Source organism: Artemia sp. Qi Xiang Cuo, chromosome 1 (genome assembly GCF_049724085.1).
Source record: "Artemia sp. Qi Xiang Cuo chromosome 1, ASM4972408v1, whole genome shotgun sequence".
Lineage (NCBI taxonomy): Eukaryota > Metazoa > Arthropoda > Branchiopoda > Anostraca > Artemiidae > Artemia > Artemia sp. Qi Xiang Cuo.
The window spans coordinates 51,227,336-51,242,311 of record NC_142794.1 but is presented as its reverse complement, the minus strand read 5'-3'; the positions used below and the strand labels follow the sequence as shown (position 1 = coordinate 51,242,311).

Below are 14,976 nucleotides of genomic sequence, written 5' to 3'. Positions count from 1 at the left end.
TGTTGATGATAATTTACTTATTGGTAAGATTTTAAATGACTTAGGTAGATCGTGATCATTTCTGTAAGTCCTTGCCAATGTGTCAAATTCCAAAATAGTTGCTTTAACTTTCTCCTAGTTTTCTGCGGGTTGTCGCATGGAGTCTAACTTGTCCTTTGTGTTGTCTTTAAAGAGCAAAGGATATTTTTGTTTACTGTTCCTTTCGTGTGGAATAGGTAATCATAAACACTTGACTGGTTTCCCAGCAACCAGTTGGACAGTTCAGTGCACCAAATGTAGTCAATGGTGGCATCCCAAGTGTGCAAGGATCACGCTTGGAGCAAAAGAGAAAGTACCAGTATGGTTGTGCTTAAATTGTGACTTCCCCACTTCACCTTCAATTACCAGCGGTATGAAAATTTCGGGCAAAGTTACGCCACGAGCGAGCCCTAGACCTAGATTCTTTGTCAAAAACACACCCATAGTCGCACCAAGGACTTCTAGTCCCCAAAATAAGACAGTAACTAGGCCCAGCAGTAAGGATAAAACCCCATGCACGAATTGTTCTGAACACGTTAGTGAAATCTCAGCTTTAACTAACAGATGTTCCGTTCTTGAGAATCAACTCTCAGCTATTCAGAATGATCTATTACCATTACGAAATGCCCACGAATCACTCCAATCTGATATATGTTACCTTCAGAAATTAATTGACAAAAAAAAACAGCTACTACTGACACCCTAATAATGTAGTTAAATCAGTTGCGAATCCTTTCTCCCGTGCCACCCGTGAAATTACGCTCGTCTCCTTTTAGCTCTGATATGAATAATTCTATACAAACCCCGAGCAATCAGATTTGTAACTCATTAAGTGACGTAAAATTAAATATAAAAAACAAGTTTTTTTAACTGAAAGTAAGGAACGACGTTAAAACTTAAAACGAACAGAAATTATTGCGTATATGAAAGGGGCTGTCCCCTCCTCACTGCCTCGCTTTTTAGCGCTAAAGTTTTTTGTTGTTTAAAAAAATAGAGTTGTGAGAAAGTCAAACTTTAGCGTAAAGAGCGAGGCGTTGAGGAGGGGACAGTCCCACTCATATACGGAATAATTTAAGTTCGTTTTAAGTTTTAACGTCGTTCCTTACTTTCAGTTAAAAAAAACTTGTTTTTTTTAATTTAATTTTTGAAAGTTTTTGAATTAATTGCAGGTTTGGATTTTGCCTCACCGTGCATGGATAATTAAAACAAAATTTGCATATTAATTTTACTTTTATTTGGTTAAATGGTTTTCTCGAAAGTTGTTTAATTTTATTTACGAATGTTTTTATTAGTAATAAATATACGTAACTTATGAATTAACTTACGTAACGAAATTCTTTATTCATAGAATTTGAATACGTATATTAGGGGGTTCGCCCCCTAGTCAATACCTTACTCTTTAAGCTAAAGTTCAAATTTTGTTCCAATTCTTTAAAAATGACCCCTTAATCACAAATACTGTTAATTAGAACCAATAACTCTTATGAAAATACAAAAAATCTTTGGCCTAAAGAGCGAGATATTGACTAGGGGGCGAATCTAATTATATGCGTAATAATATCTGTTCGTTTTAAGTTTTGATGTTGCTCCTTACTTTCAGTTGAAATTTTTTTTTTCTTTTAAATTTAATTTCGGATTTCTTTCTTTAATTATGCTGGGAAATCCGGCGCCCCCTTCATAGCAATGTCCCTTCCCCCATGAAAAATTCCTTCATGGAAAGATCCTCCCATATAACCAAAGCCCCACCCCACCCCCACTTACTATAAAAAATCCCCCCCTGAAAACGTCTGTATACTTCCCAATAACCAATACTATATGTTAACATTGGGTAAAGTTCATAACTTTCAGCCCTCCCCCCGGGGACTTCATGGGATTAAGTCATCCTAAAAGACATATTTATCACATTTTCGACCATGCTGAACAAAATGGCTATCTCAAAATTTTCATCGGGGGACTTTGGGAAAAAAATGAGCGTGGGAGAGGGCCTAGTTGCCCTCCATTTTTTTGGTCACTTAAAACTTTTCATCTAACGTCACTAGAACTTTTAATTTCCGTTCCAATGAGTCTTCCTACGATATTCTAGGACCCCTGGGTCGATACGATCAAACTTGAAAAAAAAAAAAAAAAAAAAAAAATTACGCATCCGTGATCTTTCTTCTGGCAAAAAATGCAAAATTCCACATTTTTGTAGATAGGTGCTTGAAACCTCTATAGTAGGGTTCTCTGATACGCTAAATCTGATTGATTGATTTTCATTGAGGTTCTATAATTGCTAGGGGGTCTTTTACCCTTTTTTCTAAAACAATGTGAAGTTCTGCAGGTGCGGAACTTTTGATGGGTAAGACTAAATATGATAAAACATTTATATGTGAGGTTAGTATTAAAATCTGACTATTTTGGTGTGTATATTTATATCGAAATTCGGTTTTTAGAGTCTTGGTGAGTATTGGGCCAGGTTGCTCCTTACTTACAGTTCGTTACCACGAACTGTTTGAAAAGTGCACACAGTGTGAGAATGATTCTCGGTGATGAGGTTCAGGAAAGTGTTAAACTAGCTGACGTAAGTGTAACTGACGGGAATAAGTATCGTGACCTTCAACTGACTGAAGATGAACTGCTGATTGTTTTCGAGAAAATAGTTCAACAAAAAGTTACGCGCAAGTCCTTTACCAATAAAGTACGAAATATTATATGTAGGTTTTTCGAGCGTGGTTTTTATAGGAAAAAGAATCGTTGTCAGTATTTAAATGTTTGTAGGTATTTTATCTCAGGATGTTACAAAAATAATACCTGTTCTTTCGATCATCTTAATTTATGTGCAGATTTATCATGTGTCGACAGTGCTTGTATTTTGGCCCATGCTTCTAGGTCTCGATCCCACTTAAGAATTTAAATTCGTCAAAAAACAGAAAAGCTACCCTGACCGTGGGCCAGGCTACGTCCCCATCGCTCCCATGTCGATCCCTGAATCGGTTCCCTGGTCAGTCCCGGTAAACAAACTTCAAAAACCTATCAAAAACGATTTGCATCAAACCTTCCCACCTTTCCCACCATTACATCAAAGGTCCACCCATTATTTGCCGAAACAAACCCGACCCCTCCCCTCTCAGACACCCTCCACTTTACTTCCCTCTCCCAGTATCATCTTGCCTTCCCATCCCCCCTGGCTACCCTACCAGTGTGAGTCTGGTTTGAGAGTTCCCACATGCGAAAATTATCCTGTAATAAATAGTCCGTCCCAAAAATTATCCGCTCCATCCAATCGACCAGTTAAAGCTTCGCTCTTAAAGTCCAATCATAAACCAGTGAATGCTTCACTGATCACCCATGATTATTCAGATAAAAGATATGGTTTCCCCTCTAATAGAAGAAAATTTTACAAAAGACTAAAGTTTTACCCGCTGCTCTCTCAATTTACCCCCCAACTTTTAAAAGTGAACCTCTTCCCCTCCCACTTCAAAACCGGTTTAATAGTCTCTCTGTTCAGGGTGTTGAGTTTGAGCCTTACGGCAAACCTCCCTATAATAACACGAAGAATAATATTTCACTTTTGGGGGACGTTCGCCCCACTCCCAGTATTAATTTTAATATTTGCACCCCGACAAAGTTGTCTCAAGATATAGCTTTTTTGAAGAAACCTGTGATTAAAGAATTTGATAAAAAAAAAAAACGTCACTGTTTCCCCGTTTTATTCCTTACAAACGCCGAAAATTTAAATTTTAAAAAGTTAGTTGAGTTAGAAGCAACAGCAAAATTGTTGTTGTATACCAAATACCTCACCCCCCCCCCCCTATGTGCAAATATATAGCCCAAATTATATATTTCCCATATATTCTGTAACTTGTCTTTGTCTTGTCTCGCGCTAAGCTGAAAAAAACTAACGAAGACACCAGTTTTGTTCTCGAGTTTTACACAGCGTAAACTTGGGTGAGTTGCCCATAATACACAAGTACCAAAACTCCTTCCCCCTACGGAAATTAAACACAATAAAATTCTCAAATTTGGAAAGCCTTCATTTCCACGGGGGGGGGGGGGGGTATTTTCAGGGGGGGATGTAAAGTATTTGGACAGTTTGAAGTCAGAAAACAATTCTTTCTAGGTATATGACCACTAAAAAATTAAAGAAGAATAGCGAGGTATCTGGAAATTTTGTTAACTAAAAAAAAAAGAAATAAAAACCCAGTATAAAGTAAATGTAATGTTTCATTTCGGTGTTTTTTCCAAGTGTTAAGTGTTTTTATGACCGTTTTCCAAGTATTAAGTAGGCTACTATTGTTAGGTTAATGTAGTGTTTCATTGAAGTGTTTTATGATGATCGCTGATCAAAGTTTATATTATTTGTGCCTTTCATTTATGTTACTTTACTGTGTTCATGGCCTTATATTTGGCTTTAAAATACACTTATCTATCTATCTATTTAATATGCAGAATAATTGTACCAAACATATTTTGTATGCAGACCCGCTATATTTTTACCCCCCCCCCCCCATGTGCTTATCTATAGCCGAAATTTATTTCTAAAGTAACGAAGAAGCTAACGAAAAATCGGTGTGTTCTCGAATTTTACACAGCGTAAACTTGAGTGAGTGGCGCAATACACAAGTATTAACACAAGTACCAAAATTCCTTCCCCATGCGGAAATTAAAACTCAAATAAAACTCTCAAATTTGGGAAGCCTTATTTTCCACAGAGGGGGGGGGGGGGTAAACGCCTAGAAGCAAATTATACAGCACATGTTTACAATTTTTCATTATCTCTTTTCTTTTCAGGTTGGCATCGTCTTCTGGTTCTTATTAAGTTACATACCTGGAGGAGCTACTGGACTGTCTTTAATAACGAAACTTTTTTCTAGTTCTGTATCGCGTACTTTACCTGTTTGACTTTTAAATTATATGTTGGTACAAAGGTGTCAAAAACGGAATATCAAAATCAAGTGATTCACATGTTTTCCTATTTTACTTCTTTGTTTAATCTGACATTGTGTCAAACACTCCAATGACTTTGTCTTGAAAGGCAGCAATTCTTAAATCAGAAAGAAAGAAAAAATTATGCTTTATATTATCTGTAACAAAATCGTATAGTGAATACAACATAATATAGTCAAATATAGGAAGGCTTTATCCAGTAAATTCACGGATTTAAATTACTGCCGGTTTTCAAACTCGTTTTTGCTTTGGCTATATTATAAACGAATCAACACGAAGAAAGATTGGAAAGCAAAAGTAAAAATGGATCTCCGACTCTATACTCAATGTATTCGACTCCACATTCTACAGCATTCGTTCGACTCCACCTTCTACAGATAACTCTACATGTGATAAGCGTTGCGAGTGGATACAAGCTGAAATCTTGAAAAAAATAGAAATTTCTTAAAATAAATTAATACCGATTGTGAGTCCAACCTTTCATATTATGAAAGCAAGGCCAAACTGAAAGGAGTAATTTGAAATACCTAAATATTACATATGTATCCAATCGGATATTTTGTGTACACCGTTTTCTAGATGTTTTAGCTATATACGTGAATAATAAGTTTCAATTCAACACCTGGATTAAAACAAACGAATAACGATAATAAGTGAATAAATAAATAAATAACTCCCTTATTTTCCATAATAGCACAACTTAACTTTTGAAGACCATTCGCCCGGGTAAGCTGTTTGGCACAGGGCTTCAGTCGTAAATCTGAAACAATACTATTAACAACTTCCTGTAGCACCAAGCTGCTTAAGGCCAACACAGCCACGCATGCTCCTTTCCATCTCAATCTATTCAATGTCTCTCTCTTCTCATCCTCCCAAGAAGCTCCAATTCCTCTCAAGTACTTCCTTAAATCTTCTCCCACCCCATTCAGGGACGACCTGCTTTTCGTCTGGCCCTAGATGGTTCGCCAAAAAGTACGATTTTTGGTAATCTGTCATCCGTTGTTTACAGAACGTGTCCTAGCCATCTCTACCTTTCTCTCATGATAGCCTTAAAAAGCGGGATAGAACCACATTTTGTACAGCTTACTGTTTTAAATACAGTCAGTCAGACGGGTCCCCAAAAAAATCCGTAGACAATTCCTCCGTAAAACTTCTAGCAAATCCTCCTCCATCTTTTGGAGCCCCCCCCTCGTTCCAGAACTATACTTGACCATTGTCATCATTGCAGTTTCCAATATTCTAATTTTGATTTTCAGAATTATTTTCGTACTTTTCCAAACTTGTCGGATGCGAAAAAATACCATCGACCTTGTCTATTGTACTTTTAACATTCTCAGTACATCCACCATCTTTCTAATAATTAATTCTAAAAACTTTTTACACAAAGGGAGTTTTTCAAAGAAAGATAAAGAACTACATTAATCCAAAGACGAGCAGAAATAAAGTCACAGCGTAAAACTGTCATAAATCAACATCAATAAATAAACCCAAAACGAACAGAAATTACAATAAATAACCAAGTCCAACTCAAAACAAACATAAACTATCACCAAGAGGAGAAGGGCTAAAGCCCACGTGCCTTCTGAAGATCAGAACATAATTTGTAACCTACACGCACTTATAGCGTTTTGATTTAGTTCAACACTTATCACCCTGACACACCTAACACAACTGTTAGTTAAACACCTAACACTTTTCAACTTATCACCCTGAGCAGTCCCTGGGACATTACTGATACATCTTTTTGATAACTTGTATGCAAATAGTTTGCTTTGATTTAGTTCAACATCCTCTCAACATTCCCTGAAATTCTCACCTTAACAGTAGTAACGAAATTAGCAGTAGCAGCATGCAAGTATTACCTTTTGGTTATTTCAACATCACAACATGTCCTGCAAGTTTAAACTTAAGACTCTAATCCATTCCTAAGATATTGCTGATACGCACTTACGACAACCTTCATGCACATAGTGTGTCTTCATTTAATTCGAATTCATCCTTAGTATCCCCCTTAATTTTCACCTAACCTAAGCTATTCCTAAGATATTGCTTTGACACCTTGCATTCACATAGTGTAATTTGATTTAATTCAACACGCCCCTCGGCATTCCCTTAAAGTTTCACCTTAATGCCCTTGGCCTCAGTAGTAGTATTAGTCATAGTAGTAGCAGTATGCACATAGCGCTTTTGATTTTTCCAACATACTCTGAAAGTTTCAACTGAATACTCTAAGCAATTCCTAGGACATTGCTGATACGTCCGTTTGACAACCTGCATGCAAATAGTTTGTTTTGATTTTGTTCAACATCCTCTCAAAATTTTCTGACATTCTTCCCCTAGCTTTAGCGGTAGTAGTTACAGTTGTGGTAGTAATAGTAGTAGTAGCAGTAAAAGTAGTTGTAGTAGCAGCATGCAAATATTATCTTTTGGTTAGTTCAATATCCACCATAACATGCCCTGTAAGCTTTAACTTAATACTCCAATCCATTCCTAAGATATTGCTGATACGACTTTTTGATAACCTGCATGCACATAGTGTGCTTTGATTTCATTCAAATTGCCCCTCGATATTGCGTATAATTTTTACCTTCATAGCCTTCGTAATAGTAGCCGGTGCAGTAGTAATAGTGGTAGCAATAGTATGCCTATTTTGCCTTTAGGTCAGTTGAACACCCCCCTCATCATACCCTGAAAGGATCAACTTATTACTCTAGTCTGGTCCTAAGATATTGCTGATATACCCATTTTAAAACCTGTAGCACAAAGTGTGTTTCGATTTAGTTCTACTTTCCCCTCAACAGTCCCTGAAGTTTCCACCTTAGTACCCTTAGCCTTAGTAGTAGTCGTAATGGAAATGGTAGCTGCCGTAGTAGTAGTGGTGGTGGTGGTAGTAGTTGTAGGGTGCGCATATGGCATTTTGGTCAATTGATCATCCCCGTCACCGTTCCCTAAAAGTTCCAACTTAATACCCTAAGTCATTCCTGAGATAAGCCCTTTTGATAACCTGCATGGATATAGCGTGTCTGGATTTAGTTCAATATTCCCTGAAAGCTTCACCTAAATGCCTTCGGACTTCTTGGATATCAAAGGTCAAAAATGTACCCATTACCCGATAATAAATGTAAAAAATGGACGAATTGCATAACTGATAATCCCGAGGACTCTTGGGGGGAGGGGGTCGACATCCCAGATGCATAGTTATTGAACTTTTCAACCATGCTAAACAAGATGGATATCTGAAAATTTTGATCGGATATCTTTCGGAAAAAAGGTGCGTGGGAGGGGGGCTGGTTCCCCACCAATCCTTTTTGGCTCTTAAAAAAGGCACTAGAATTTTCAATTTCCAAGCGAATGAGCCCCTACGGAAGTCTCTAAGACAACTCTTTCTATACGAAGTTCCTTGGTGAAAAGAAAATAATACATTATATCTGCTTCACTCTTTACTTAGGAAGCGTTATTGCGCGTCCTATGGTACTACCTAGGTAAGTAAAGCTATCCACTTGATCGATCTTCTTGTTACCCAACACCACGTCGTCAACTTCACTTATTCCCAGTGTAAACAACTTCATCAAAGAAAATATTTCGGTGGGCGCCAGACGACGACATTTGAAGCCGAATTTCACCGTCAGATCATATTTTCTTCCTTTAAGGGTCGGAAGAAATATTGCCCAGATATTATCTTCATAAGTATCATACTGAGCTCCTAAAATGATTTTAACATGCTCTTATTCTGTAGTCTATCCCTACAGAATCTTCCTTGGGAGAAAGTTTTTGCTGGAGGAATTTTTCGTCGGGGAAAAATTCTCTGGATGAAATTTTCCACGGTGGGGGGGGGAGGGAGTCAGGCATGATATGAAAAAAACAATCAAGATTAAATACATAATTAATTCAGCTGAAAGTACGGAGCAACATTAAATCTCGAGAATAACATTAATTATTCCATATATGAGTGAGGTTTTATCCTCCTCTTCCCCTCGATCATTACGCTAAAGTTTTTAGTTCCGACTAGAAGGCCCTTTTATTTCAGCCATCATTCCTAAAGAATCAGGAAATAAGTCAAACTATGGCGTAAAGAACAAGGGGCAAAGGAGGGAGCATCTTCCCTTGATACACGGAATAATTTCTGTTAGTTTTAAGCTTTAATGATAATCCTTACTTTCAGTTGAAAAACTCGTTTTTTATTTAATGTCAATTTTAGCCAGCTGTGGTCATGAATAAAGGGTCATTTTTTTATCCTGTGATGTTCAAAATTTAGTTTTAGCTGTTTCTCTGGAACCAGAGGACCATTACGGCCAGTTTCAGAACTGAAAGTTACCTTTCTGAACCGAAAACCTTATACGAAACACAACTCTGTAAGGAAATAATAGCCCAAAATTTTATTCGTTGCTTGAGCTGAATAATTTTCAAAATCCGTGATCTGCTTTCTGTGTTTACTAGATTTGAATACACCAATTGCAATTTTGCAGTCCTTACTGCTTTTCTTTTAATCTACATACTGCTATTAAAACAATCTCAACCATAAGGTATACAAAGTCCTTTCTGCTTTTACACACTCTGTCTATTGATCACGTTGAAAACAAGAAGGGCAAAGTTCAAACCTAATTTTTAAGTAACTTGGATGGGCAAACAAGCAGAACGACCTATGAAAATGCACCTACTGTCTGCTTTATGAAGGAATTCATTTGATGGAAGTTGCTTCATCTACTTTGAATCAGTACGGAAAGGTACAGATTATCTCCGATATCTGGAGACACACTGTCTTTAAAAGCCTTATTATCTCCTTAAAGATTATTTCTCACCATAGGAGAGCCTCTTCCATATAGAGGAGGTTCCAGAAGTCAAAGACTACTCAAACCAATGCAGTAGCTATGACTCTATATTAGTCCCCGAAGCCGCGCCACGCCGAAATGACGGCGGCAATTGTGTAATTCAGGGCGCCGAAATTTTTTGGCGGCGCGCCGCCGTTTTAACACGGGGGCCCCGCCACGGCGCGCAGATTTTTCTGATTAAAAATAATAATAACAATTCCACTTCACCAAGCACGTTCAACCTCGATTTTAGTAAGGAATTTTAAATGGTTGGCTAGAAACATACAAGACCAATGTGACAAAACAAGATTTTTTTGGGCCGTGCGGAAAGTGTTTATGTTCATCGTCGATCAGACCAAGTAGAATTCTCATTTTTAGCCACTAGACCCAGGGAAACCTATGTTGTTAAAGGAGAAGTGAAAAAAAACAACAAATAACAACATCGAAAAAACACTGTATACAAATCGGATACCATGACTTAACAACACCAACAATTTTAAATCAGTGGTTACATCACTTCAGTTAAAATTGATGTAACAAAAGTGAGTTTGTTTACTCTGCCTGGAGCCTTTTTTCAGACACTATCAGTCCTGTCGTGCTAAAAAGCCGTTTAGCTGGGGCAATTGTGTCTGGTACAGCCAGAACTTGACGATCATAAACTGCCACTTGCGGGATCTGATACTAGTACTGGACCTTGGGGTCCCACAGAATGCTGCAAATGGCCTTCTGCTTTGTATCTGCTGAAATAAGTTGTTTTATAAGGGAGAACAAACCTGCACCTTGACCATAGGGCTCCTGCGCACTACACTACAGGAGGAACTAAACTGCACCTTTACCCTCTTTTCTTATCAACACGGAATAACCCTCCGAAATTCTTTTCTGAAAGAAGTGGTCAATATATAACGTTTCAAGTCAAAGTTTAAGGCTACTTCAACTTCAGTGTGCTCTGCTAACTGCAAAAAAATGTAATTCATTTCTATAGATATATTTCTATACTAGCTCTAGATAATCTACCAAGCGGGAAACTACCGCAAATAAGCATCGATAAATAAATGAAACCCAAAACGAACAAAAATAACTGAGTCAAACTCAAAACGAGTAGAAATTAACATGAGTTGGGCTCAAAACCCCCTATGCCTTCCCAAGGCCACAACATAATTTTCACTTTACTGAAAAAATATAAATGTTTTTACTTTTATAATTTTAATAAATCAAATAATATTAACATTTTGATTACTAAATATCAGTATTTGTATATTAAACTGACAATGCATATTAATTTGTATTTTTGTCAGTGAAGTACAAATTATGTTCTGGCCTTGGGAACGCATAGGGGTTTTGAGCACAACTTATGTTAATTTCTGCTCGTTTTGAGTTTGACTCGGTTATTTATTGTAATTTCTGTTCGTTTTGGGTTTCATTTATTTATCGATGCTGATTTGTGGTAGTTTCACGCTTGGTAGATTATTTGACTTTAATTTTGCTCATTTTTGGTTTAATGGAGTTCTTTACTTTTCTTTGAAAAAACTTATTTTTTTGAAACACTTTTTTTAATTAATTTCTGTTCGTTTTATATTGACATATTCTTTTTAGGGAAAAAGAAAATCATACTTCAAATCTTTTCGTTTTTGTAAGAATTTATAGTTTGGCCTGCTATTTGTATGCTGGAAAATAATTTTCAGCAAAATTTAACAACATAGACCCTTATAAAAATCTGGACACAAATAATAGTGTTTAATTTAGTTTCATACCTCCTCTAGTTGACCTGAAATGGAAAACTTGATAACATCCGCAAAAAAATTTGTTTACTTTCTTCGATAGCTTGGATACACTTACGCTATTTTGATTTGGTCAAATTTTAAGAGCAGAAGAAGCCCTGAAAGTTTGAACAAAATTCCCTCAGTCGTGCTTGAGATACTGCTGAGATGCCTTATTGGGAATTAGCATAAACACAGTGCATTTTGATTTAATCTTATGGAAAAATTTACTTTTTAAACATAAAGGCAATGGGGGGGGGGGGCGTGGGAGGAGGATTAGTTTCTCTCCAATCACTTTCGACTATTAAAAAGGACATCAGCCCTTTCTATTTTCAATCGAATGAGCCCTTTTCGAAGTTCCTACGACAACTCCTTTGATACGAAGTGCCCTTGTCTAAACAACAACAACAACAAAAAAATGATACATTATACCCACATCGATCTCTACTATAAAAATGTCAAGCTTTCCAATCACTTTCGATTATTAAAAAGGGCACTAGGCTTTTCGATTTCCAAACTAATGATCCCTTTCTGAGTTTCTACGACAACGCTTTCTATAAACACCGTATATGCTCCCAGGGCATACATTACAACCCTTACCCTAAGGGCTGTGAGGGTGGTTGTCATCCTCTAAGACCTAATGGCCAGAACTTTCAACTACGTTAAACACACTGGCTATCTCAAAATTTTGACTGTATGTATTTCGGGATAGGGTGGGCGTGGACGGGGTGTTAGTTGCCTTCCAATCATTTTTGACTATTACCAAGGGCACAAGCCAATCCAATCTCTAATTGAATGAGCCCTTTTCAAAGTTTCTAAGACAACCTCTTCGATATAAAAAGCCCTGTTCTAAAGGAAAAAATAATAAATAATACGTTGTGCCAACATCGTTCTTATATACCTCCAGGGCATAACTACAAAACCCTTTCTCTAAGGGTTGTGGGGGAGTAACCTCCTCAAAAAACATATTTTCTCTCTGAAAATCAGTTACTCTGAACAAAATGGCTATCTTAAAATTTTGAGTGGATGTGTTTGGGGAAAGGGTGGGCGTGGACGGGATGTTAGCTACCTTCTAATCACTTTCGACTATTGAAAAGCGCACTAGTTTTTCCAATCGAATGAGCCCTTTTTGGAGTTTCTACGACAACTCCTTCTATACGAATTGCCCTGTTATTGAAAAAAAAAAAAAAACAAACAAAAAAATAATACATTGTGCCAACATTGTTCTTTACTTAGACCTCTCGATTGCGCTGCCTATGACAACAAACTGAATTACCTACTGCTCTTTTCCCAATCTCTGTTAATGCGAAAAATAAGAAAGAAACATGACCAGACTTTTTTAGTGGAAGGTAGAATTTTTGTTTCAAGAAAAATTCCTTCTTCTCCTTCCTATGAACCGATATATATGGCGAGCCCAAGATGACAGTATTTATTTTTAAGAAACAGATTAGCCGGGATGACGGTTGAAGCCCGGAGGTCGCTATCGATAACCAAAAAAGAGAAAAAACGGCGGCGTATTAGTGACGCCACCGCCGATAGAATCAGCGGCGGCGTCAGCGCGCTGATGCAAGTTCGGCGGGGCGCCGCCGTTTTTTTTCGGCGCGGCTTCGGGGTCTACTCTATATAATTCTACCAAAATCCTACAAATAATACCAAGTCTGAATACATTAACTCTTCTTTAAAATCAGATATTATAATTTTTTTTAAGACAAGAGGAAAGCTATGCATCAACTTTAAATTTAATGGTATTTACCTCCCTAGTGGGCAAACGAAGAAAAGCACAAAGTAAAGACCCACGTCTACTTGGCACAAAGCCTAACATAAAATATACAAAAATGATAACTGCTATACCTCTTATTTCGTGCGCTCAACGAGGCGAGTGACCAATGTCAGCATAGTAATGGTCGCTGCCCAATAACAATGAGATAAAATTAACTAACTAGAAAAAAGCAAACGAACAGGATGAATAATAACCGCATAGCTAAAACATATAGGCTGATAACTCATGGCTTGTCACGTCTTCGTGTTTAAGAAATTTATAAAAAACAAAAAGGAGATTTAGCTGACAAATAATTGGGGGACATAAAACACCCAACAGGGACTATACCTCAAGAATAAAATTTTTTAATAAAATAGAATCTACATGGCCAAGGACCTCCAAAGAAAATGTGTAGTTACTTAGCCCAGCAACGCTAATCGGAAAGCTTCAAGCTAATCTGAAAAAATGGATTTATTTTGAAACCACAATTTTGAAAGGACCAATGCCTCCAAATTAAAATTACTCTTGAGCATTAGGGCCACTTTGCCAGAGATAAACGTTTCAAGTTTTAAGGCATTGAGAAAAAAGTTTGTTGGCCTTTTTTAGGGCCCCAACTTTATAACCCTTGTTTTCGATTTTTCTTCGTTTTTTGTGAGTAGAGTTTGACCCAAGGACTTTGAGACATGAATGGTAAGTCAATCGAAAAGAAATCTGGTCCCAATTTTGGGGAGGACACTAACCTAATTTTTTTGGTGAATGAGGGCTACCTTGGCCCAAGAACTGACGAGTGTAAGTTTCAAATCGTCCAGAGAGAAAAAAAGAAAAAGTTTTCTGCCCTATTTGGGGGAGGAACCAATTTTTCTCTTTTTTCTTGTGTATGGGGGTTCTCTTGTCCCAAGAACTTAGGAATATAAGTTTTGAGTTGTTCAGAAAAATATTTTGGCCCTTTTTGAGCCCCTTTTTCTTTGGGGAAGGGGGGCATGCCCCCAGATTAACGTCCTTTCGAAGTTCTTCTTGGACCAGTAACTGCCAGCTGGAAGTTTTGAAGTGATCAGGTACAAACAGTCTTTGGATCATCTCAGGCCCCGCGATCACCCTCCCCCCCCCCAACAGAACGTTTTATTGCTTAGCCGAAGATCTTAATTTTGGGTGAATTGAGTGTCCCATTTTCAGGGAACTTTTTTTATACTGGGGTCCCCAAGGCCAATGGGCTTAGATATAAGTCGTTACGTAAAATAATGTACTGAAGCATAATCATCCCTGTGGGTTGGAGAGAGGTGGATGCAAACAGACAAAATATTTACAAACAAAACCAGGACACAAAAAACACTGACAAAATGTTTTCCCAGCAAAACATTATAGAACCAGTAAAAAGCGTGATTAATAGTTATGATATCACTTCAATATCAACGCACTTATTAACAATTTTTAACATATCTTTTATTTTCAGTCTGGCTTCCTGTTCAGGTGCTCATTGCACCTGAACCTGGCATGCCAGGGCGAAGATTTCTGTCGAAAAGCAAGTACTGCCTGTGTTTTGGCTCAAAGAAATAGGGCTAAGTCGGCAGGAAGTGTGTCTAAGTGGGCACAAAACAAGTAATCTTAAGGTAGCTCATCTCCTCTTTCACCCTCAAAATCTATGATTTTTTCACCAGATTGGCATTGGTCCTGGTTGTCCTTAATAACAAAACTCTTCCCCAATTATTTA

General features: G+C 37.4%; 1 protein-coding gene across 1 annotated transcript in view; it reads left to right on the top strand.

Annotated features, from left to right (window-relative positions):
- LOC148956446 (uncharacterized) overlaps positions 1–7,139 on the top strand; it is a 46,447-nt gene extending 39,308 nt beyond the window's left edge. Inside the window, exon 6 of the mRNA XM_089095358.1 lies at positions 4,789–7,139. Coding sequence (XP_088951484.1) covers positions 4,789–4,899 — 111 coding nt within the window. The 3' untranslated portion in view covers positions 4,900–7,139. The remainder of the gene's footprint in view (positions 1–4,788) is intronic.
- The last annotated feature ends 7,837 nt before the right edge of the window (positions 7,140–14,976 follow it).